The sequence below is a fragment of the Cucumis melo genome, chromosome 1 (assembly GCF_025177605.1).
Source record: "Cucumis melo cultivar AY chromosome 1, USDA_Cmelo_AY_1.0, whole genome shotgun sequence".
NCBI classification, from domain to species: domain Eukaryota; kingdom Viridiplantae; phylum Streptophyta; class Magnoliopsida; order Cucurbitales; family Cucurbitaceae; genus Cucumis; species Cucumis melo.
In genome coordinates, this window is record NC_066857.1 from 13,577,487 (window position 1) to 13,599,342 (window position 21,856).

The 21,856-nt window shown below is 37.2% G+C and overlaps 2 protein-coding genes across 4 annotated transcripts; one reads left to right on the top strand and one right to left on the bottom strand.

Moving 5' to 3' along the window:
* Positions 1–5,197: 5,197 nt before the first annotated feature.
* Positions 5,198–9,315, bottom strand: LOC103490150 (NAC domain-containing protein 17-like). The gene is made up of 5 exons (XM_008449528.3): positions 8,798–9,315; positions 7,856–8,133; positions 7,471–7,773; positions 5,866–6,415; positions 5,198–5,751 (listed from the first exon to the last, which is right to left on the bottom strand). Exons 1-5 carry the CDS (start codon positions 8,979–8,981, stop codon positions 5,384–5,386), a joined length of 1,683 nt encoding a protein of 560 aa, XP_008447750.1. The 5' UTR covers positions 8,982–9,315; the 3' UTR covers positions 5,198–5,383.
* Positions 9,316–16,496: 7,181 nt separating this feature from the next.
* Positions 16,497–21,605, top strand: LOC127150875 (uncharacterized). 3 transcript variants are annotated; one of them, XM_051089577.1, is made up of 6 exons: positions 18,412–18,537; positions 18,635–18,935; positions 19,026–20,358; positions 20,441–21,249; positions 21,342–21,455; positions 21,546–21,605. In XM_051089577.1, the coding sequence occupies exons 2-4, from the start codon at positions 18,650–18,652 to the stop codon at positions 21,231–21,233; spliced, it is 2,412 nt and encodes an 803-aa protein (XP_050945534.1). In that variant the 5' UTR covers positions 18,412–18,537; positions 18,635–18,649; the 3' UTR covers positions 21,234–21,249; positions 21,342–21,455; positions 21,546–21,605. The 3 variants fall into 3 exon arrangements, with proteins under 3 accessions (XP_050945530.1, XP_050945534.1, XP_050945526.1); XM_051089573.1 differs by lacking the exon at positions 18,412–18,537 and adding an exon at positions 16,497–16,656 and having other exon boundaries at positions 18,635–20,358; XM_051089569.1 differs by having other exon boundaries at positions 18,635–20,358.
* Positions 21,606–21,856: the final 251 nt, after the last annotated feature.

The window sequence follows — 21,856 nt, forward strand, 5'->3', positions numbered from 1 at the left end:
GGGAAATACTTTACCCTACGTGGGCGGTTAAACAGCCTGGTGAGTACGGGAAGTGGATATTTGCGGCAAACTGTGAGCTTATTCTGGATACGGCAGTCAATACATTGTCATAGGCTTCTGTCCTTCTCCTTTAGGGAAAGGACTGGGGCTCCCCATGGAGCTTGTACAGGTCTACTAAATTCTGTACCTAACAATTTTTTTTACTATTTCCAAAGTTCAGCTAACTCTGGTGGTGCTGTATAATAAGCATTCTTCGCAGGCTCTTTTGCTTCTAGCAGCAATTCTATCCCATGGTCAATCATCCTTCGCATTGACAAGGATTTGGGCCAACTATTTGGCATCATACCATGGCACTTCTCTGGGACACTCAGAGTGTCTTTGGGGACTGTCTCTCCCCGTTTCCCCATGCCCCAAGCAGGATCGTCGCGGATGGTGATTCCTCTTAGACGAGATTCTTATCTAGTTGCATGACCGATATCATTTTAAACCCGTTAGGCTGATGAATATCTGCTTGCACTACGGTGTGGAAAGATCCAGTAATCACTAGACATTTGGCTAAGGGCATTGGTATGACTTGATGTTCAAGGAGGAACTCCATTCCCAGTACTAAATTGAAGTCGTCCATCTTTATAATCACAAAGTCTGCAGGGCATTTCCATCCTCCCAACTTTATCACCGTTCGTTTCACTAGTCCGACGATAGGTAGGCCAACGAAATTCACAACCTTCATTCTTCCTAAATTCTTCTCCCAACGGAGCCTTAGATGTCTGGCTTCTGTCTCTGTTATAAAGTTATGAGTTACATCGGAATCAATCATAGTGCTCTTAGTTTGTTTTTTATTGATCCAGGTGTCAACATACAATAAGCCCCTTTCCATGGATATGCTTCTCCCCCTGCCTTTTTTTTTAGAGACGACATATACTTTAAGGCCCTTATTCTAGGCTTCTCGCCTCCTTCAATCTGGTTTGTTTCACCTTCGGCTTGACTCGATTTATCATCTGAATATGGGGTTAATGAGGTCTGAAAAGCATGGAAGTCAGCTTTATTCGGGCATTCTCTTGCCAGATGTGGCCCTTCACATATGAAACAACTGAGGGACGCTTGGGTGGGCATCGATTATTCGGCCTTCACCATGTGTTCTCTGTGTTTGATTGGTAAGGCCTGCGATCTTTACCAGAACGTTTGTCTCCCTCGACAGCTCTGGGAGAACTCGGGCGACTATTCCTATTCCTTCCAGGTGAGGAACTTTGGTGATGTCTCATATCTTGAGAGTCACTGGTCAGGTCAAACAACCATTCGGCTGCTGCATACGCTGACATGAGGTCTTAGAACCTTTGTTCATATAACTTGGCTTGGCTCACGATTTCAGCCCTTCGAAAAAACAGAAAACTTTGTCTTTCTTTGACATATCGCGAATGTCTAACATCAACCCCGCAAACTGCTTCACGTACTCCTGAAAACTATCGGTGTGTTTCAGCTCATGCAACTCTCGTCGAGCCAAAATCTCAACATTTTCAAGGAAGAATTGTGAGTGAAGTTCTTTCTTCAAAGTATCCCAAGTATCTATCATATAACGTCCTTCTTGCATGTCAACATACCGGGACCTCTACCATAACTTGGCATCCTCAAACAGATGCATCGTTGTCAGTGTAACTTTGGCCTCCTCAGTAACCGTGTTTTCGTGGCCCTGAAGTACTGTTCGAGGTTAAAAATATAGTTCTCTAGGGCATTTGCATCTCTTGCCCCATAGAGAGCTTTGGTTCCGGGATCTTTATTTTGCTAACCGAAATTGCTCCCCCAGTTGGAGCTTGGTTTGCCATTGCTCGCACTGTGAGATTCAGTCTCACAATCATCTGCGATTTCATTCTTAATGACATCGAGGGTGGTTCGAAAATCCTCCGACATGTCGTTTATCATCTCTAAGAGTGTCTTATGAGAGCTATCTAGCTCGTTGACACGTTCCTCCATGTGGGCGACAAAGCCCGACAATCTGTCCCCAAATTCGTAGTTAATAGTTCTTCCAACATTTGCTTCTAGGATGTCGACTCTTACCAACAACTCTTGTATCGGTAACCCTTCGACACGGCCAGCTATAGCATCAATTGTACCAGCTTTCTCGGAAATTTCTTCGAGACAGGACTTCAAGTAGCAGATGGAGTCGGGAACTTCGACTAGGTAGAGCATCTGCTCTTCTAGCTCTACTAGTCGGTCTCTTTAGGCCTTGCCCGATGGATTCGCCGACGACATACTTCGTTCTTACTGTCACTTAGCTGATTTGGCTCTGATACCACTTGTCACAATCGTAACCCTTCAAACATGATTATGCGGTACTTGTTTTGCTCGGTCAACAAGTCAACCGTTCAATATTCGAAATCCGCGGACAAACTCGCGGCATGATGTAGCCTCCTTCCACGTTCTTAGAAAAATGTTTTTATAAAACGGGAGAGAGAAAATAAATTGTTGAAAACATCATAAAAGAAAGCATTGAAGATTGTCAATTGCAAAGAAAATAACTTAGATTGCAAAAGTGTAAAAAGGTTTGGGCGAGGGTTTAAGTAGTATTCTACCCCCTATAGTACATATTGAGATTTTTTGGCCTTGGCAGACTTGCATATGAAAAAATCAAAATGTCACATTGTGGCTCGGCGACACAAAAATGAAAGAAATAAACTAAACTTCTTATAAGACGTAAAGACAAAGCAATTTAGGGATATTCGGACATACGATCAGAGGTAAACAACATCTTGGACAAGTATGCCTGTGACACATGACACACATATATTATATTAAAGTAAATTTCTTAGCATTTTGTTCGATGAAGCAGCATATATGATATATAATTTGGTTGCCGGATTTGCGTTAGAGTGAGTTCTTTTTCTTTCCTCCTTTTCACATTTTATTTTTCTTTCCACCTGTAGTTGTAATATATAGTATTTGTTATAAATTGTCCAATCATATATTTTCATTGAAAAAGTTTTTTCTTTTACTTTTTTTTAAAAAGTATTTTAATTCATTTTTCTTATGTACAATGATTGTAAAATGTGTATGGAGAAAGGTGGATCTTAGTATAGATCCTCCATAAACTGTCCCTTGGTTAATAGAAAATTAGAGATTAAAGATTTTGTACAACTTAATCTAAGTGCTCCAAGAATTCTCCAGGACCTCATGGCTGGTAAAGTCACTGCAAACTCCAATCAGAGAATGATTGCAAATTCCCAAACCCAAACGCTTGTTGCCTGGAGGAAGGGTCTTTGAGTGAGATGTTTTCAAGTATGTATCACAATATCCCAACTGTTTTAGGAGATATAGTTAGGCAACTCTCGAGCTAATAGCAACCACCTCAACCCAGGATCGTAAGAGTGAGTGCAAAAACAAACATAATAACCAAAGAACCTTAAGAATAACAAACTAAGATTTAAGAAAAGAGGTTGTTGCACTAAACTCCTTGAAGGATTTAGGGTTCCAAGATAGGCTAAAATGGGAAGGTTGATTCATACTTAGTAAGCAAGGAAAAATAACCAAACCAACTCCCAGCAACCAAATTTCTATCAATATGCAACTAAGTTCTTTCCACTCCACATTTAGCGCCCATTATTAGTACATAAATATACGAAATTCATTACAATAACATCTTCGGTTCATAGTAATTCTAATCAATTTCTTAACTTAATAGTAATGTTATATTTAACGTTAAATATATATAATAATGTGAACACTTAGAAACTATTATTAATTAGTTAATTCCAATTAGTTCTCTTTTTTAGGTTAATCTAAAGCGAGCCAAAAGTGAAATGGTTATTGCCAAAGCTATTTTTCCGAATGGTTATTTTTAAAATTAGGAAAATTAGTTTAATATGCTATCTCTCGTGGTGTATTTTAAAAAATATAACAAAACGGTAAAATATTTCCACTATATAGAACAATTCTAAAAACGGAAAAGACTCACAGACCCACAATAGAAAATACAAAAAATATCCCAATTTGATTAGACGATCATTTAGATCTAGTTACACGATCGTTTAGATTTGACTAAACGAATTTTTTCAAGATTTTTTTGGCACACGTTTTAAATTTGTTTATTTAAATTTGGCTAAACGATTTTTTTTTTAATTCTTTTGGTACACGATCATTTATTTTTTTTACACGATTAGTTATGTTTAGCTATTCCCAATTCCAATCTAAACACTTTTTGTTTAAAGATTCTTTATACACGATCTCTTAGATTTAGTTTACTCTAATCTAAACAACGTAAAATAACAAGAGGAAAAGAAAAAAAACGATAAAAGAAATTGTAGGAGAAAAAAAAGAAGAAAAACAATATAAAGAAGTTAGATTTGATTATCCAACTCTAAATGAAGTAAAAAAAGAAAATGAAAATGAGAGACAGACATGAAAAAAAAAAATCACAGTAAAAGAAAAAAAGATGATAGAAAAAAAATAGGAGAAGAAAGATAGAAGGGTAAATCTAGAATATCTAAAAATAGTTAATTTTATAAACTTTATTAAAAGAAACGTAAATATTTCAGAAGTTGGCTATATATTAAAAAAAAATTCCCATTCTATATTGTAATTTAGTATTTCTTTCCATCACAAATAATAATTTTGACATAATCCACTCTCTCAGCCAAATGTTTTAGTTGTCCCACTTGAATTAAGGTTTTTGGATTTTGACGTCTGTACATAAATCATCATGATATGAACCAATTTTGCAAAATTGATACTTTAATTTATTTTTCTCCATCTTCCATCCATTTCTTTTTCCCTCTAATCAATCAGACTAAGATTACTTTTGCTTTTCTTCTCTTCTCTTCTGGCTAGATGAACTCAAGCAAAGAGGTGAGATATCCAATCTGCCAAACCTAAGACTCCGTTCCGATAATTTCACCCGAATTTGAAAGCCAACGAGATATTAGAAAACCTAATTTTCAAAAATCAGGGCTACTCTACTTTTTGTCTAAAAATTAGGTCATCCATTGAACAAACAAACCCATGTTTGTACGAGCAATAAACTTTCCATACTGGTATATCATTCATCAAACTGAAAATTTTCAAATTAGTGAAAGGAAAAAGAAAAACATATATAGGAACAAAATAGACAAAAGAAAATACTACATTTTATCTCCCAAAAAAAAAAACTAAATTAGATAAAGCATCAAATATAGCTACCAACGAATAAGCATTCAGGACCAAAGGATAGTTGTTAGTAATTATAAACTTGCATTACAAACTTGTACCACTTAACAAAACCATACTCTTTACAACCCAAAATACTCACAGATTAATATTCACCTTTTACAATTATTTTTTTTAATTGTTTTTCATTTTTGTCAAAAAAAATTTCCATTTTCTTTTTAACAAAGTTCAAAATTGGTCATTTCCAGATTCATAAGGATATGCATCTTTGCCACATTCTAACAGCTCCCATAAATACCCATAAGATGGCAAATAATGCTCCTACAATAGAGAAGAGAAAGAACCTACCCTTTTTGCTCCTGCCACTTCTCCTAGTCATGAGAGATGAGGAATTGATACTAGAAACTGTCGTGCTGTTCATATTTAATCTCCTCCTACTGAAGCTCGGTATTCGATCAAAATCAAATGACTGGTTAACCTCTGCAGCGGATGCAGGGGTAGTAGGTATAGATTCAACAAAGGCCCAGAGAGCAGAAGAGACTCGACTAGCAGAGTTGTGCTCCCCTACTTCATTTTCATTTGCTTCGCCAACAAAATTTGAAGAATCACATAACACACCTATATATATTGCCATAATATTAGCAACTAACTCAGGATATTAGATTTATAGAATTGCTTCCCAACAATGGAAAATGTTTCGTTTTCCATGAAGAGAGACACTCTGCTATATACCTGAAGTTCGTTGCATTTCTGATAAAGTCAAGCCATTCATGGCTGAATCAGGCAGCATTTGATTGCCGATCTGGCCGGTGATTGCGGGATTGGATTGAAACTGACCATCCATGGGGTTTGTCACATTACTTGAATTTTCATTCTTGTATAAATTTGGAGAAGGTCCATACTCGAGAGGACCAAAATCATCAAGGAACATCACTGCATCATGGAATTGATCGAGCTCGTTGAGACCATTTATCTCTTCCAACTGCAAGTTCCCAGACCCCGATGGTTTTTGAGTATTTGATAGATTGAACTCAGGACCAACAAGATCATCCATTTCCAGATAATCTCCCTCAAATAGAAAACTAGCTAGTTCAGAAACGTTGGGTGGAGATTTGGCATCATGATTCTGGAATGGATGCAGTTGAGAGACATCTGAGTTGGAGTTACTTTCAGGGGAAATACTCGGCTGCTGCTTGGAATTAGGCACTTCAACTGATCTAGGAAGGATATACTCTTGTGAATGTAGATCAATGGTACTCGCATAATCTTTTTGACCACCTCCCTACCAAGAAATAACAAAGAAGCTAGAAGTTAAAATCTCATTATATCCCCCTGGGGTGTATTACATAAAGATATCGGTTAAATATAAGTTTAATCCATAAAATTTCAAGGTTGTGTCTACAAACTCTGTTAGTTAAGTGCTTATGTGGCACATGACCTAACAATGTAAAGATTATAATTGTTAGCCAAACCTGTTAAGAAAATCCAGTCTAGAGTAATTTTCACAATGATTGAAATCCCAGAGGGTATCACCATCTATGAGAAAGGAAAGATGGAAAAGGCATTGGAGAGGAAGATAAAGAAAAGAAGTCCAAAATTTTATCCTCAATCACATTCACTCCATCTCTTTGTCTATCTGCATACATTTTTTTTCAAGGTCTTTGTGAAGATATCTAGCCTAATTTTAGAAATATTTAATAGAAAATCAAAATAATTACAAATTGTTGTTCATGATCGTGTCTTCTCTTCTTCCTTCATTTCTGCTTCAATTCCCTTTGTTTCTACTTTTGCTTTGATTTTCCCACTTATGTTTTAGTTAATTTTGGTTCTCTAATTGCCATCAAATCTCACTTCCACTTCTCCACAGCATTTAATTGATTTGCGACGAAACAAAATACTTAAAATTCACCTTCATGTTCTGAGATTTTTATCCCAACCCATCCCCAATTGCCTTAACCTGTTTGGCAGAAACAATGCCATAAAGCGCACACCGAACCAGCCCCAGTTTTAAACCATAATGATTACAGAGTCCTTTAAGTTTATCCCAGGTCGCAATCATCATTTGACTAATTTTACGTTTATGCTGTTCTGAAATCTTACATTTGTGTAGGTAGTGTGTGCCACATAATGCCCTTGGGCCTTAGCTCATCATTTAGTAGGGACCAATTAAACAAAAAATTTGAAAGTTCTAGGACCTATTAGACACAACCCAAAAGTTTAGGGACTAAATTTGAAATTTGAACAAAAATATTCTTCTTAAGAATTATTGAACATATATTAACAAATCTACAACTAAATTTTTTACACCATAAAAACGATAGTATCTAAGGAACTAACCAGGGGTAAGGAGTTGGCACAAGGATCAGCTTCTAGAGACTGAAATAGGTCCTCATCAGAAATTTGTTTCATCCACCTATCAAAATCGTCTAATGAAAAATGTGTAGCTTGGCAAGTCTCTCCCTCAATATCAGTGGCATCCATCTTAGGTTTCTCAGCAGGTATCTCTTGATCATCAGAGAAATTAAAATCACGGAATTCCTCGTCAACCCAGTCTTCTTCTTTAAATGGTGCACCGTACTGCTCACCATTTTTTGGACCAGGTCCACTTTTTTTAAAGACCTTATAAACAGCATAATAGCTCTGAAATAAAGAGTAGAAGAATTTAGCATAAGGAAGGCGTTGTCGGAAGAGGAAAATGTGATGAATGTGGGAACATGCTTACCTGCACATTTGTACATCTGGTGAGCTCCTCCTCATTCATAGTGTATTCATGCATCACCCAGTCGGTGCGCTCCCCCTTTGGGGCACGACCTCTATAGAAAACTAATGTCTTCTTGACTCCTACATTGCGAGAATTACACTTCACAGTACGATCCTTACCTGTCACTTTCCAATACCCTTGACTGGTTGCCCTATTTGATTTTGCCCCATTTGGGTACTTCCTATCTCTTGGACAGAAAAAGAACCATTGTCTATCACCAGTTTTTAGCTTAGAAAGCCCTGCATTGCATACAATAATTAGAACCTATATGGAAAAATAAGCATTTAACTTTGTTTGAAAACGCTGAAATAAACAAAAAAAAAAAAAAAAATGAAATAGGACATAGTATCCACCTTCGTTTTGAGTATAACCACCACCAAATTAAAAATAAGCTCAAACTATAAATATAATCCAACCAATTATCACTTGTAGCTAAATGATATCAGTTCCAGAAACGAGAAACCAGATGTAATTACCATCCCAACAAAGACTTACCATCAACATTATAAAAATTCGGAAATAGTGAACAACTCAAGCAAGATCATGAGGTCCCATTTAATGAAATCAAGAAGACACGTAAGAAGATTTAAACAAACAAATACGAACACCATATCACTTTCATCTCCAAGCTAAACAGAAAAAATCAAACACTAGAAATCAGAGATTTAAAACATCATATCCAAACGAATTAAACAGGAAGAAACCGTCGTTTGCACATAACCATAGACCGACCAATTGAATAAATTCGCAAGGAAGCCCTAAAAATGCAAGAGACAAATTACCCAAATGAAAAAAAAAAAAAAATTCCAAATTGAATTCTATCACTCAGACAAATAGAAAAACAATCAGTCGGAAATACACCACCAATATGAAACGTAATCGAAAGAGCAAAGAGACAAATACCAGGCAATTCCTCAGGGTCCCATTTGTAGACGTCGATATCAGCGACGACGTCGAGCTTGATTTTTCGGCCACAGATCTTCCTCTTCAAATAGTAAAGTATGAGCTCATCATCAGTTGGGTGGAAGCGGAAGCCCGGTGGCCAGGGGTTGTCGTCGTCGGCAGAGGTCAGCCGCAAGAGCTTCATTGAAGATGGGAGAGGAGATTGAAGGGGATTTGAAATTGGGGTTGTGAGGATGGGGGGTTTTGAGGGAGTGGGATTTTGTGAAGAAAGAGAAGAAAGAGTGTAGAGGAAGGAATCGGGGTTTAGGGATGTGTGTTTGTATAAAATTTAATTGTTTCGTTAACTCATTTTTCCATTTTAATCATATTTTCACCGATGAGGGTCGTAGAAAGATTCCTTCAAATGTTGCCCCTCCTCATTAATGGTGTCTCCTTCCTTTCGTAGTGAGAAAGAATATTCGCAAATGAACATTTGTGGTTCATCGGCCACGTCTCTAACCGTTATTTGTAAAAGGGATCGATATGGAACTTCAACACCTTCATACGAAGAAGAGGACGATAATGAATGCTATTGGAGTGATCATCAAACTTCATCACATACATTACCTACATTTACGTGGGTTTCATTTCCTATCCATGAGCTCACACCCCACCCACCCCAAATGTCACTTCCTGCGATTAGATGAGGGTGTGCCGCCTAGACACCATTAGTATACTCCTAGCAAGTAGAACGACTTCTCACTTGTCTCAACTTTAGAGACCTTCACAATTTATACTACAGTCGAAATATTTAACCTTTAGATTTTACTCTGTCACCTAGTCCAACCTAACTTAAATTCAACTCCTAAGCAACAAGTACAACTAGTGATGCAACGGAATAAACATAACTTCTCTTTATTAACTTAACACTTTATAGAGCTTAACATTTTATGCAGTTCGTACTTTACAATTACATTCCTTTTCTCCCAAAGTACAAAAGTAAAACCGCTTCACACCTTCTTTCATCCACCAGGATGTTGCTCTTTGCGTCAATTATATTTGCTCGTTTTCATCCTTCTCCTTAATCGTCCAACAATCTATCTCAAGAACAATCTTTAGGGCTTTCCATGCTTGGCTCAGTTTTTTCCTCATCGTCTTCGACCTCACAAAACTATGATGTAGCAAGCAGCCTTTCTTTAAAACTAAGCGGTAGCCCTCAAAGTTAAGGAGCGAAGTTCTTGCCTATTGACTTCTTGGAAAGACACGGCTTGACCACTGCACAAGTTTACATAATAACCCACATTTTCCTCATTTACTGGGTTTCCACGCTTGACATTCATTCTTTACTGGACTTCAACGCCTAACAACCTGGGGGAAAACTTAAAACGTAAGCTGAAGACTTAATGAGTTATGGGCTCATGAGAAAACCTTTTGGGGAATACAACACTTTTAGATATAATAACAACAATAATGTCATATCATAATATATATATACACACACACACATGCAAATATATATAGTTCATCGTAACAATTCACAATCATAGTAACACACTAAATTCCACGTGTTTCAGTCATTGGGGCATTCACCACTCTTCGTTAGGACTTGGGATTCACTTTACTAGTGTTTCGCGATAATCATTCTTTTCTCATACCTGAGATTCGCTTTCACCATCGTCTCATCACCTAAACCTGGGATTCACTTTCACTAGTGTCTCTCAATTCATTCCACGACTAAGACCTAGGATTCACTTCGACCAGCTCTAGCTATCAAGAACACATTCCTCGCTCAGACCTGGGATTCGCTTCACCAGTGTTTACTCGCCTAAACCTGAAATTTACTCCACAAGCGTCTTGCATTAAACTTGGGATTGCCACCAGAGTCTTGCGATAGATCAACCACACCACATCATACAATCATCACGATCAACAACAAAGAAGTAGTAGCTCAGAAGCTTTTCGTACAGCACAACATAGCACATTTGTAAAAGTTTTAATCAATCAATAACAAGAATAAGATTACAAGGATTACAATCATTCATCAAACATTTCTTTTGTTGATAAAGACCATTCATATATTTACAAGATTGCTCTCATAAATGTCTGTTTTACAAATGAAAAACCACTCAAAATGCTTGGCCTCCACACTTTTTTTCTTTGCTTTCGACTTCCACTTTCGGCCTAACGGTTCCCTTAACCGACCTTTTTAACACTCAAAAACCTTCTTTTAACAATTTATTAGAATGCTCTGCATCTCATGCCTTCTCCTCCTCCCGCCTTTGGTCCTATTTATAGTGACCTTTCACCTACCACTTTGCCGTACTCTTCAGCCAATCCAAGCTCGACACATCAGGTAACTGTCACTTCACGATTAGATATTTTCCTTGAAATGCTAACCTTATCTTCTTGGAATGCTCAATTCTCCTGACTCTCCTCTTGGAAAGCAATAGACATTTAATTTCCTCAGAGGGTCGTCTAGTCCTTTCAATAGAACACCTATCTCATCATAGCACACTTAGGTGTAGGTCCCTGCATTACTACACCAAACGCTTAGTTCTTAGCATTAACACATGTTTCTTCTTCGCCAGCTAACCTCATCACGTTGCTTACTCTAACGCCATAACACTTGGTAACATCATGTAGTGATAAATATGCAGTGGTAACATCACAGAATCGAATATGCATTGACAAGCAATAATATAATTATTTGTGTGACAAATTATGTATTATTGAAAATATGCAAATGTATAGATCTAATAAATAAAATAATAAAAATAGAATATGGAGTGGTATATAATAGTATATATTGTTGACAACACATTTAAGAAATAAGAATAAGAAAAGACATAAGTTTAATGAAACGAATATGGACTGACAAGCAATAATATAACTATATGTATCACGACTTATATATTATTGAAAATATCCAGGTGTATATATCTAATGAATTACATAAACGAATTAGATCATGAATTGGTATATAATAGAATAAATTGTTGACGACACTTGTAAGAAGATGAAGGATATTTATTTGAACAAGATGACCGGAATATTTATTTGATTACCGAACAATTCAGGGGAAAATTGAACATGAAGTATATATGATAAAATTTAAATAAATAGGAAGGATTAAGAAATATGTACGAAGACGTTTTGTTCCTAAAGTTAATAGAAAACTTTTAGGGGATGGATTTGGTCCAATTAGTCCTGAAGGCACAAGAACAAAAGAAAGCAACAAGAATGCACAATCTTATTGAAATTGAAAAGCTACCCCATCTTGTTTTAGCACAAGTATTCGAACTCCCAATTGCCAACTCCATATATACTGTTATTTATATCAGGAGGAATTGCTTGATTTGGCCCACCTGGAACGAGGTGCTTGAAACCTAAACTAAGCTCACCAATGTCATTTCTTGCTTTTAAGTTCGTGATGATAATATCGTGAGGAGTTTCAGGAGGCTGATTTGATTTGGTCCTCTTGGAACAAGTCTCTTGGGATCCATAAAGTAAGTTTGTTAATACTATTTCTTGCTTTTGGATTTGTAATAATATTGTGAGGAGTATCAGGAGGTTGCATTTGATTTGGTCCTCTTTGGAACCAGTTTCTTGGGACCCAAAGTGAGTCTGTTAATTCTATTTCTTGCTTTTGGATTCATAATAACATTGTAAGGAGAAGTTCTAGGAGCGTACGTTTAATTTGGCTCACTTGAAACAAGGTGCTTGTGATCCAAAGTAAGTTTAAAATAGCGAGAAGGAGTTTTGGGAGAGATGACTAGATTTGGCCCTCTCATAATAAGTCTTTTCAGACTCAAAATAAGTTTATCACTACTTTCATCTCTCTTTGCGTCCACACTCTTGGATATAGTAAGAAGCAAAAAGAAGAATAAAAGATGTAACATATCTTCCCTTGAAAGTAGACCCATTTTTTATCTACGGTAATAACTAATTTCTAGAAACTTTCAATACTCTCTCTATAAATAGTTTTTACTTTGACAATATATAGAATGGAAGAATCAATTCAAGATTCGTAGTACAAACACTATATGTCAGTTAAGATATGCTCAATTTAATCTCTCTCTCTCTCTCTCTCTCTCTATATATATATATATATATAAGGTTTGATTTAAAATAATAAGAACAACTGATATAGTAACATTGTAATAAGTAGCTTTTATATAGACTAGTGTTTTTACCATGTGCAATGTACGTGCGTTTTATATTTTTTAAATATATAAAGTATTTTTTAAAAAGTTGCAAAAAAACGAAACTATTTAGTAAATATAGCAAAGTCAATCAAATTCATTATACCATTTAAAGTTTTTACTATATTTTCTAAATTGTTTCATTTTTTAACTATCCACGACAATTTCCCTTGGATATTTTCTCTCTTTATATATATATATAAACGAGGTAAAAAATTGAAGTTGGAAATTTATAATTTAATCACGCCAAAACCACTACGCATTCTCAAGATAGATATAAACTTTTGATGTATAAATACCTTAGTAGTCGATATATTTTTCTAATTTAAAAAAGGATGAATAATCTTTTTGTTTTTATTGTATTATTGTGTTGTTTTGTTAATTAATGAATTACGTTGGATGCCAATCATTTTTTTTCTAGACCTAGCTTTAGTGGAAAACAATCTACTTCCTATCGATAATTTTATTGAATATTTCTATATTTCTTGATTATTACAAGGTAAATATACACCCAAAATAAAGCAATAAAAGGAAAATATATCCTAATAAGTACATAATTGCAAAGAATATTGTAACACCCTCCTCAAACTCAAGATGGTAGAGTAGAGACTACCTTGATTTTGTGAAGAAGCTGAGTGGAGCGAGAAAAATGGAGGACTTTGGTGAAGATATCGACTGGTTAGTTGGTAGTGGAGATGGATTGGAGTTGGAGAGTGTTTCTTTGAAGATGATGACGAACAAAGTGACAATCATTCTCAATGTGCGTTGTTCGTTCATGAAAGACATCATTGTAAGCAATATGAATGACATTGCGATTATCACAATGAAGAATAGTGAGTGATTGTTGTGGGGCCCCCATATCAGTAAGAAGCCAACTAAACCATATTAACTCTGAAGTGGCGTCTGCCAGAGCACGATACTCAGACTTTGTGCTGGAATGAGAAACAATAGTTTATTTCTTGTTGCACCAAGAGTCAGCATCACCTAAATAGAAGCAATAACCAGTAGTGGATCTTCTATCAGTAGGATCACTTGCCATATCAACATTAAAGAATCTAGAGAGAACCAAAGAGGACTGAGATGAGAACTGTAGGCCATGACCCAAAGTGCCTTTAACATATCGTAGAATTTGAAGGACAACAGTGAAGTAAATGGTATGAGGAGTAGCCATGAATTGACTAATAATGTGAACTGCATACACAATATCTGGGTAGGCCACAGTTAAGTAAATCAGACTACTAATAAGTTGCCAATGCAAAGTGGGATCATCAAGAGGAACACCACCAAAAGAAGTGAGGTGCACATTCAGATCTAGTGGTGTCAAGGATGTGGTAGAATTAGTGATTCCAGATTGAGTCAGAAGATTAGAGGCATATTTTTCTTAAGATAGGTAGTATCCATTAGGCGAAGAGGAGATTGCAAGACTAAGAAAATAATAGGGGACACCTAAATCTTTCATCTTAAAGTGTTTTCCCAGGTAATTTTACAAATCAGATATGGCTTGAGGGTCATCATCGGTGATAATCATGTCATCAACATATAAAAGTAGGAGAACAATATCATGAGAGATATCTGACAAGTAAATAATACAAAATTGTGAGAGTTGAAAGTAAACCCAAGTTGAGTAATAGTGGAAATGAATGTTGTAAATCAAGCACGTGGAACTTGTTTGAGACTATAAAGTGCACGACGAAGTAGACACACTTTCTAAGGGGACGGAGTAGTACTAGGTGGCGGTTTCATATAGACTTCTTCAAATATGGTGCCATTGAGAAATGCATTTTAGACATCCATTTGAAGAAGGGGCCACTGTTTTGCAGATGTAATGGCTAAAAGGCTGCGCACATACGTCATTCGAGCTATTGAAGCAAAGATTTCTTCATAATTAATGCTATATTTCTGATAATAGTCTTTAGCCACAAGTCATGCTTTGTAATATTCAATAGATCCATTAGATCGAGTTTTGATTTTATAAATCCATCTACACCCGATAGGATCTAGGAGGTAAGTCAACATATCCTTAAGTATGAGTCTTTTCTAAGGCTTGAAGTTCCTCATGCATTGCTTGCTACAATAGGGGATTAGTACTGGCTTCCTTATAAGAGGAAGATTCAACCAAATAAATAACAATGGAAAAACAGTGATAATCTTGGAAATAAGGAGTTTCTCTTACTCGGGTGGAGTGACGGATAGGTGTAGACTCAAGTTCAGCACAGGGGGCAGATGGTAGATTCGAGGGCACAAAGATAAGATTTGATTGAGTGAGCTCAAAGATAAGAAGATAATGAGGTATAGTGTCATGTGGTAATTTAGAAGTGGGGAAGAGATCAATGGAAGGATCAGTAAAGAATGGATGACAACTAGATAGAGAGGCATGGAATGAAGAAAGACTAGAAAACATGCGACGTTCCCAAAAAGTGACATGAGGAGATATATGTAATCGTTGTAAAATGAGATCCCAAGAATGAAAACATTTATGTTTAGTACCATATCCAAAGAAATAACATAGACGAGCACGAGGTTCAAGTTTGGTAAGTTCATGAGGATGTAATAACACAAAACATGTACAACCAAAGACTTTAAGATTAAAGTAAGAGACGGTGGAGGAGTACCATAGAGACTAAGGCTGTAAACGAGTTGGGTTGGATTGCCAAACTGAATAACCCGAATTAAGTTTTCAACCCAACCCGTAAAATATTGTTTGGGTTGGGTTAAGTTGTCAGGTTGTATTACTATTATTATTATTTTTTTTTGTTTCTAAATTTGAATGTTTGTAAATAGAAATCATCAAACATAAATCAAATCTTTTTCGTATCAAGTTAAGCAACACAAAAAAACTCTCGGAACTCATAAGATTGTTTAACTTTTATTAAATAAATAATAATAATAAACTATTATATATATATATATATATTAATTCGGGTTGGGTTGGGTTGACCCAAATTTTTCAACCCTTCAACCCGAGACCCAACCCATATATATAGGTTGTCGAATTTTTCAGATTATTCTTACATCTCTAATAGAGACGTTCAAAGGGTGAAACATTGTGGATGACCTGAGAAGGAAGGTGGTGGATGACATAAACAAAGGGAAGGACAATCTCTCCCTAAAATTGTTCTGGACAGGAAGCAGAGAAAAGTTGGGGATGAACAGTCCAAAATGTCACTACAAGAAAATGGCCCATTCCCGACGCCGAAAATCACGTCGGCATAAAAAACGTCGGGAATAAGGGCTTTCCCGACGCCATCAATAACGCGTCGGGAGATGCGTCGGGAAAACAATCTTTCCCGACGCACCACGAAGGCGTCGGCAACAATACGTCGGGAAAAGGGACTTTTTCCGACGCCGTGCACAGTGCGTCGGGAGAGGCGTCGGGAATAGGGGTTTTTCCCGACGCCACGTAAAACGTCGGGAAAAGGGGTTTAATGAGCGTCGGGAATTCCCCTTTTCCCGACGCATTTTGGGGGATTTCCCGACGCCTCGTGACTGCGTCGGGAAATCCCCTTTAAATTCATTTCGGTTCTGTGAATACAGAACCGAAGCCGAGAGGAGAGGAGAAAAAGAAAGGAGAAGAAGAAAGAAGTCGCCTCGCCTTGCCGCCGTTGTTTCCTTTTGTTCCGCCGCCGTCCGTCGCCGACCGCCCTCGCCGTTGTTCCTCGTCGCCGTCTGCCACGTTAGGTAAGTGAAATATGTAAATTTATTTGATTTAAGTTTATGTTTTAGGGTTTTTTTTGATAAAAATTAGTTTAGGGTTATTTTTTATGAAAATTAGTTTAGGATTTTCTTTTGGAATAGATTTTTGTTTGTTAAATGTATTTTTGTATAGAGTGTGTGTAATTTGTAGTTGAATTGAAATTTGAAATTTGAATGGTTTAGGATTTTTGTTTTAGAAAATTGAATAAAATTGAATGGGGGTTGAATTGGGGGAGAGGTTTATTGTTAAATTGAAAATTGAATTGGGAGGGGGGGTTTATATTTGAATTGAAAATTGAAAATTGAAAATTGAAATTGGGGGGGGGGGGGGGAGGGGAATTTAGTTGAATGGAAAATTGAAATTTGAGAGGGGGGGGGGGAGTGGAGTTAATAGTTAAATTTAAAATTGAATTAGAGGGAGGGGGTTTAAGTTAAATTGAAAATTGAGATTGGGGGGGGGGGGGGAGGGGAATTTATAGTTGAATGGAAAATTGAAATTGGAGAGGGGGGGGGGGGAGTGGAGTTAATAGTTAAATTTAAAATTGAATTGGAGGGAGGGGGTTTAAGTTAAATTGAAAATTGAGATTGGGGGGGGGGGGGGGGGAGGGGAATTTATAGTTGAATGAAAAATTGAAATTTGAAGGGGGGGGGGGGGGGAGTTAATAGTTAAATTGAATTGGGAATGTAATATGTGTGTTAAGATTTGTTTTTGCTATCCTGCAGTTATGGTAGCATTTTTTGTTTTGAATTTGTTTATGTTTGGGATGGCTATCCTGCAGTTATGGTAGCCTTTTTTGTTTTGAATTTGTTTATGTTTGGGATGGCTATCCTGCAGTTATGGTAGCCTTTTTTGTTTTGAATTTGTTTATGTTTGTGTTGGCTATCCTGCAGTTATGGTAGCCTTTGTAGTTTGGAGGGGTTTGTAGGATGTGAAGATATTTTGAAGTATTGTGTTGTTAATAATTAGGTTGTGTTGGCTATCCTGCAGTTATGGTAGCCTTTGTAGTTTGGAGGGGTTTGTAGTATGTGAAGATATTTTGAAGTATTGTGTTGTTAATAATTAGGTTGTGTTGGCTATCCTGCAGTTATGGATAAGGGTTGGATGAAACTTAGAAATAAGTTATCCCTTGAGTATAGACATGGAGTGACCCAATTTTTAGAATTTGCCAAATTTCACGTTGATGCTTACGGACGATTGAGGTGTCCATGCAAGAGATGTTTGAATTTAAATTGGAGCTCATTAGAGGGTGTGGAAAGACATCTGCTGACTATAGGAATATCCCCCTACTACACAGAATGGGTGTATCATGGAGAGTCATTAAGCTATAGAGGTACAGAAAACTTTGAGGAAGGAACTAGTAGTAATCCTTTTAATGAAGGAACTAGTAGTACACAATTTAATGAAGAAGGTGATATCTTTGGTATGCTAAATGATTTACAAGCCCCTATAGAACATGAAGAGGAAATAGAGGAATTTCGTTTGGAAGATGAAATGGCGATGAATGTTGGGGTAAATATAGATGAAGATACAACAAATAATATATTTCAGGACTTATTGAATCAAGCACGTAATGAGTTGTACCCCGGTTGTTCTGAATTTTCGTCGTTGAATTTTTTGGTTAAGTTGATGCATGTGAAAGTTCTAAATGGTTGGAGTAACAAGTCGTTCGACATGTTGTTAGAACTTTTAAGAGCAGCGTTTCCAATGTGTAATAGTACTATTCCTAGTTCATTTTATGAAGCAAAACGAAAACTTCGTGACTTGGGCTTGGGATACGAGACTATTCACGCGTGCAAGTATGATTGTGTATTGTATTGGAAAGAGTTTGCTGATTTGCAACATTGTCCTACATGTGGCGAGGCTAGGTACAAGGTTAATGATAATAGAGGGAAAAAAATTCCGCATAAGGTATTGCGCCAGTTTCCTTTAGTACCTAGATTACAGCGCTTGTTTGTATCGCAGGAAGGGTCTGCTGACATGAGATGGCATAGGGACAAACGTGTTGAAACAGATGATGTCTTGAGACATCCAGCTGATGCAGAGGGGTGGAAGCACTTTGATTCTGAATTTCCTGATTTTGCTTCTGATCCACGAAACGTGCGTTTGGGCTTGGCTTCAGATGGGTTTAACCCATTTGGTCAAATGAGTACCTCGTACAGTATGTGGCCTGTTGTGTTACTTCCTTACAATTTGCCACCATGGAAATGCATGAAAGAGACAAATTTCTTTATGTCATTGCTCATACCCGGTCCTAAATCTCCTGGTAGGGAAATTGATGTGTATCTCCAACCATTGATTGAGGAATTGAAAGACTTATGGACTTTTGGGGTGCGTACGTATGACTCTCTTACAGGTCAGTTCTTTCAGCTATACGCAGCCTTGTTGTGGACGATTAATGACTTCCCGGCGTATGGTGACCTATCAGGGTGGAGTACGAAGGGGTATCAGGCATGTCCTATATGCATGAGTGATAGATCGTCCTTCGGGATACGAGGTAGAATATCTTTCATGGGACATAGACGCTATCTTCCACAGAATCACGTGTGGCGTAGAAGTAGGCTACACGATGGAAAGGTAGAGCGTAAGGCTCCTCCTGTGGTGATGAATGGGTATGAAATATTAGAACAACTAGATCAGTTGGAATTTCCAGTTATGAGTAAACATCCTTCAATACAGGATAAGAAAAGAAAGAGAGCTCTTAATTGGACGAAGAAAAGTATTTTTTTCAATCTTCCTTATTGGTCGAGACTTTTGTTACGTCACAAACTTGATGTAATGCACATTGAGAAGAATGTTTGTGACAATTTGATTGGTACGTTATTGAACATCGAAGGGAAAACGAAGGATACCACGAATGCTAGGTTGGACTTACAAGATCTGAAGATAAGAAAGGATTTACATCTTGTAGAAGTGGGTAACCGATTGGTGAAGCCACATGCGAGCTACACGTTGACTACCAGTGAACGAGTAGAGTTTTGTAAGTTTCTGAAATCAGTTAAGTTTCCCGATGGATTTGTTTCCAATATATCGAGATGTGTGCATGAAAGAGAGGGGAAAATATCAGGACTAAAAACGCATGATTGCCATGTTTTATTACATCGACTGCTACCAATTGGTATTCGAGCATTCTTACCGAAGAACGTATACACTGCTATAACCGAATTATGTAATTTTTTCCGTGACTTGTGCGCCCGAACGATAAGAGTAAGTGATCTAGACAGATTGCAAGCAGATATCATAATCATACTTTGTAAGTTGGAAAGAATATTTCCACCTGCCTTTTTTAGCGTTATGGTGCACCTTGCCGTTCACTTACCATATGAAACGAAGATTACTGGTCCGGTTTCTTATAGTTGGATGTATCCGATCGAAAGGAGTCTACGAACGTTAAAGCAGTATGTTAGAAACAAAGCACGTCCTGAGGGGTCAATTGCAGAAGGCTATATCATGAATGAATCTAGTACCTTTTGTTCACGTTACCTACGTGGTATAGAGACTCGATTCACAAGAGATGAGCGAAATGATGATACCATTGTAGAGAACGAGGTAATTGGTGATTTTGAAATTTTCAAGCAGAAAGTACGACCCTTAGGTGCATCAAGTGTTCGTGCTATATCAGAGGAAGAGAAACGACTCTTCCATTGGTACATACTGAATAATGCTGACGAAATAACAGAGTATCGCAAGTAAGCATATTCATCATCTCTTTGTAATTTTTAAATATTTGTTATATATTGTTCTTACAGAAATTAAACTCATCTCTATTAGGAAACATTTGAGGCTCCAACGTCGACATGCTCAAACTTCTATGGATTTGTATAAAATACATGAACGAGCATTCCCTGAATGGTTTCGAGCACAGGTGTTAGAACTGCGTCAGTCTGCAAACCTATCTGATGATTTCTTCTCACTAGCGATGGGACCATCCTTTGACGTTCGTTGTTACAATGGATGCATCGTTGGTGGTGTAAGATTTCACACTATTGAACTTGATTCTCGACGTACTACTCAAAATAGTGGAATAATGGTCATTGGTGAAAGCGATGCAAGTGGAACTGGAGACAATAATTTCTACGGTGTTCTGGACGAAGTGTTGCACGTACAATATCCGTTGGGAAGAAATGTATGGCTATTTAAGTGTCGGTGGTATGACACGGACGTAAACAAAAGTCAAAGAACGACACACATTGAAGTAGGGTACAAATCTCTCAACACATCCCGATTTTGGTACGCGGATGAACCTGTAATTCTTGCAACTCAAGCACATCAAGTTTTTTATGTAGATGATCCAAAAAATGGTATCAATTGGAAAGTTGTGCAAGTCATCCAAAATAAGCGTATTTGGGACGTGCCAGAAGTGGAGGATGTTCAGAATGACCATATTAATATAGTAGAAGTTGTTGTAAGCCACCAAGTGGATGACCACATCGAGGATGACACTCTATGCAGAAATGACGTTGATCCCACAATCGTTGAAAGACCGGTTGTGCGTCATGTCACTGACGACTTCATCGACGATGTGGATGAACACTTGTCACATGCAAGCGATGAGGAATTATAGTGACAAATTAAACCACGTATGCACATATTTATATCTAGTTTATATATTTTGATTCTAGCTATGTGTTTGTATTTGGTTATTGAATGTTTGTTTTTTATATGTCCATAGTCATTATGTCATATCGACGATCAAGTTTTATGGAGACGGACGATATGTTCCTCCAGTTTGAGGAGGATTTAGATAACATTGCGGGAGGGTCGTCATCTGTGGGCGACAATACGGGTGAGTCTAAGAATTTTATTCATTTTTAACTTACAAATATTTCATGTAGGGGTTCCTAACTTTATATCTTATTGTCTATTTATTGAGCAGGGTCTTCTTCTCAACAAACGACCCCGACTCCTAGGAGACGTGCGCAGCTTTGGAACGGATTGAAGTACAAGATAGAAATCACCAAGCATTAGCTTCACAAGTGGAAGCTATGAAAAAGATGATTGAAGACCTAACTCGTGCACAACAGGGACCACCACATGATCCCTAGCCCTGCGGTACGTCGTATATGTCTCTATTATTCTTAAGTTTTTGCAATATATGATTATGTATTAAACTTAGTTATTTTTATACCATTTTTAGGACCGAAGGTGTAGAATGACGCGCATACGCACCTCGTTGGGAGATTGGGT

Coding starts and splice junctions, on each gene's coding strand:
- LOC103490150 (XM_008449528.3), bottom strand. CDS start 8,981: ATGAAGCTCTTGCGGCTGACCTCTGCCGACGACGACAACCCCTGGCCA. Junction 8,134..8,797: donor GGACCCTGAGGAATTGCCTG/GTATTTGTCTCT, acceptor TATGCAATGCAG/GGCTTTCTAAGCTAAAAACT. Junction 6,416..7,470: donor GTGCCAACTCCTTACCCCTG/GTTAGTTCCTTA, acceptor ATTTCTTGGTAG/GGAGGTGGTCAAAAAGATTA.
- LOC127150875 (XM_051089573.1), top strand. CDS start 18,650: ATGAGATGGCATAGGGACAAACGTGTTGAAACAGATGATGTCTTGAGA. Junction 20,359..20,440: donor GAAATAACAGAGTATCGCAA/GTAAGCATATTC, acceptor CATCTCTATTAG/GAAACATTTGAGGCTCCAAC.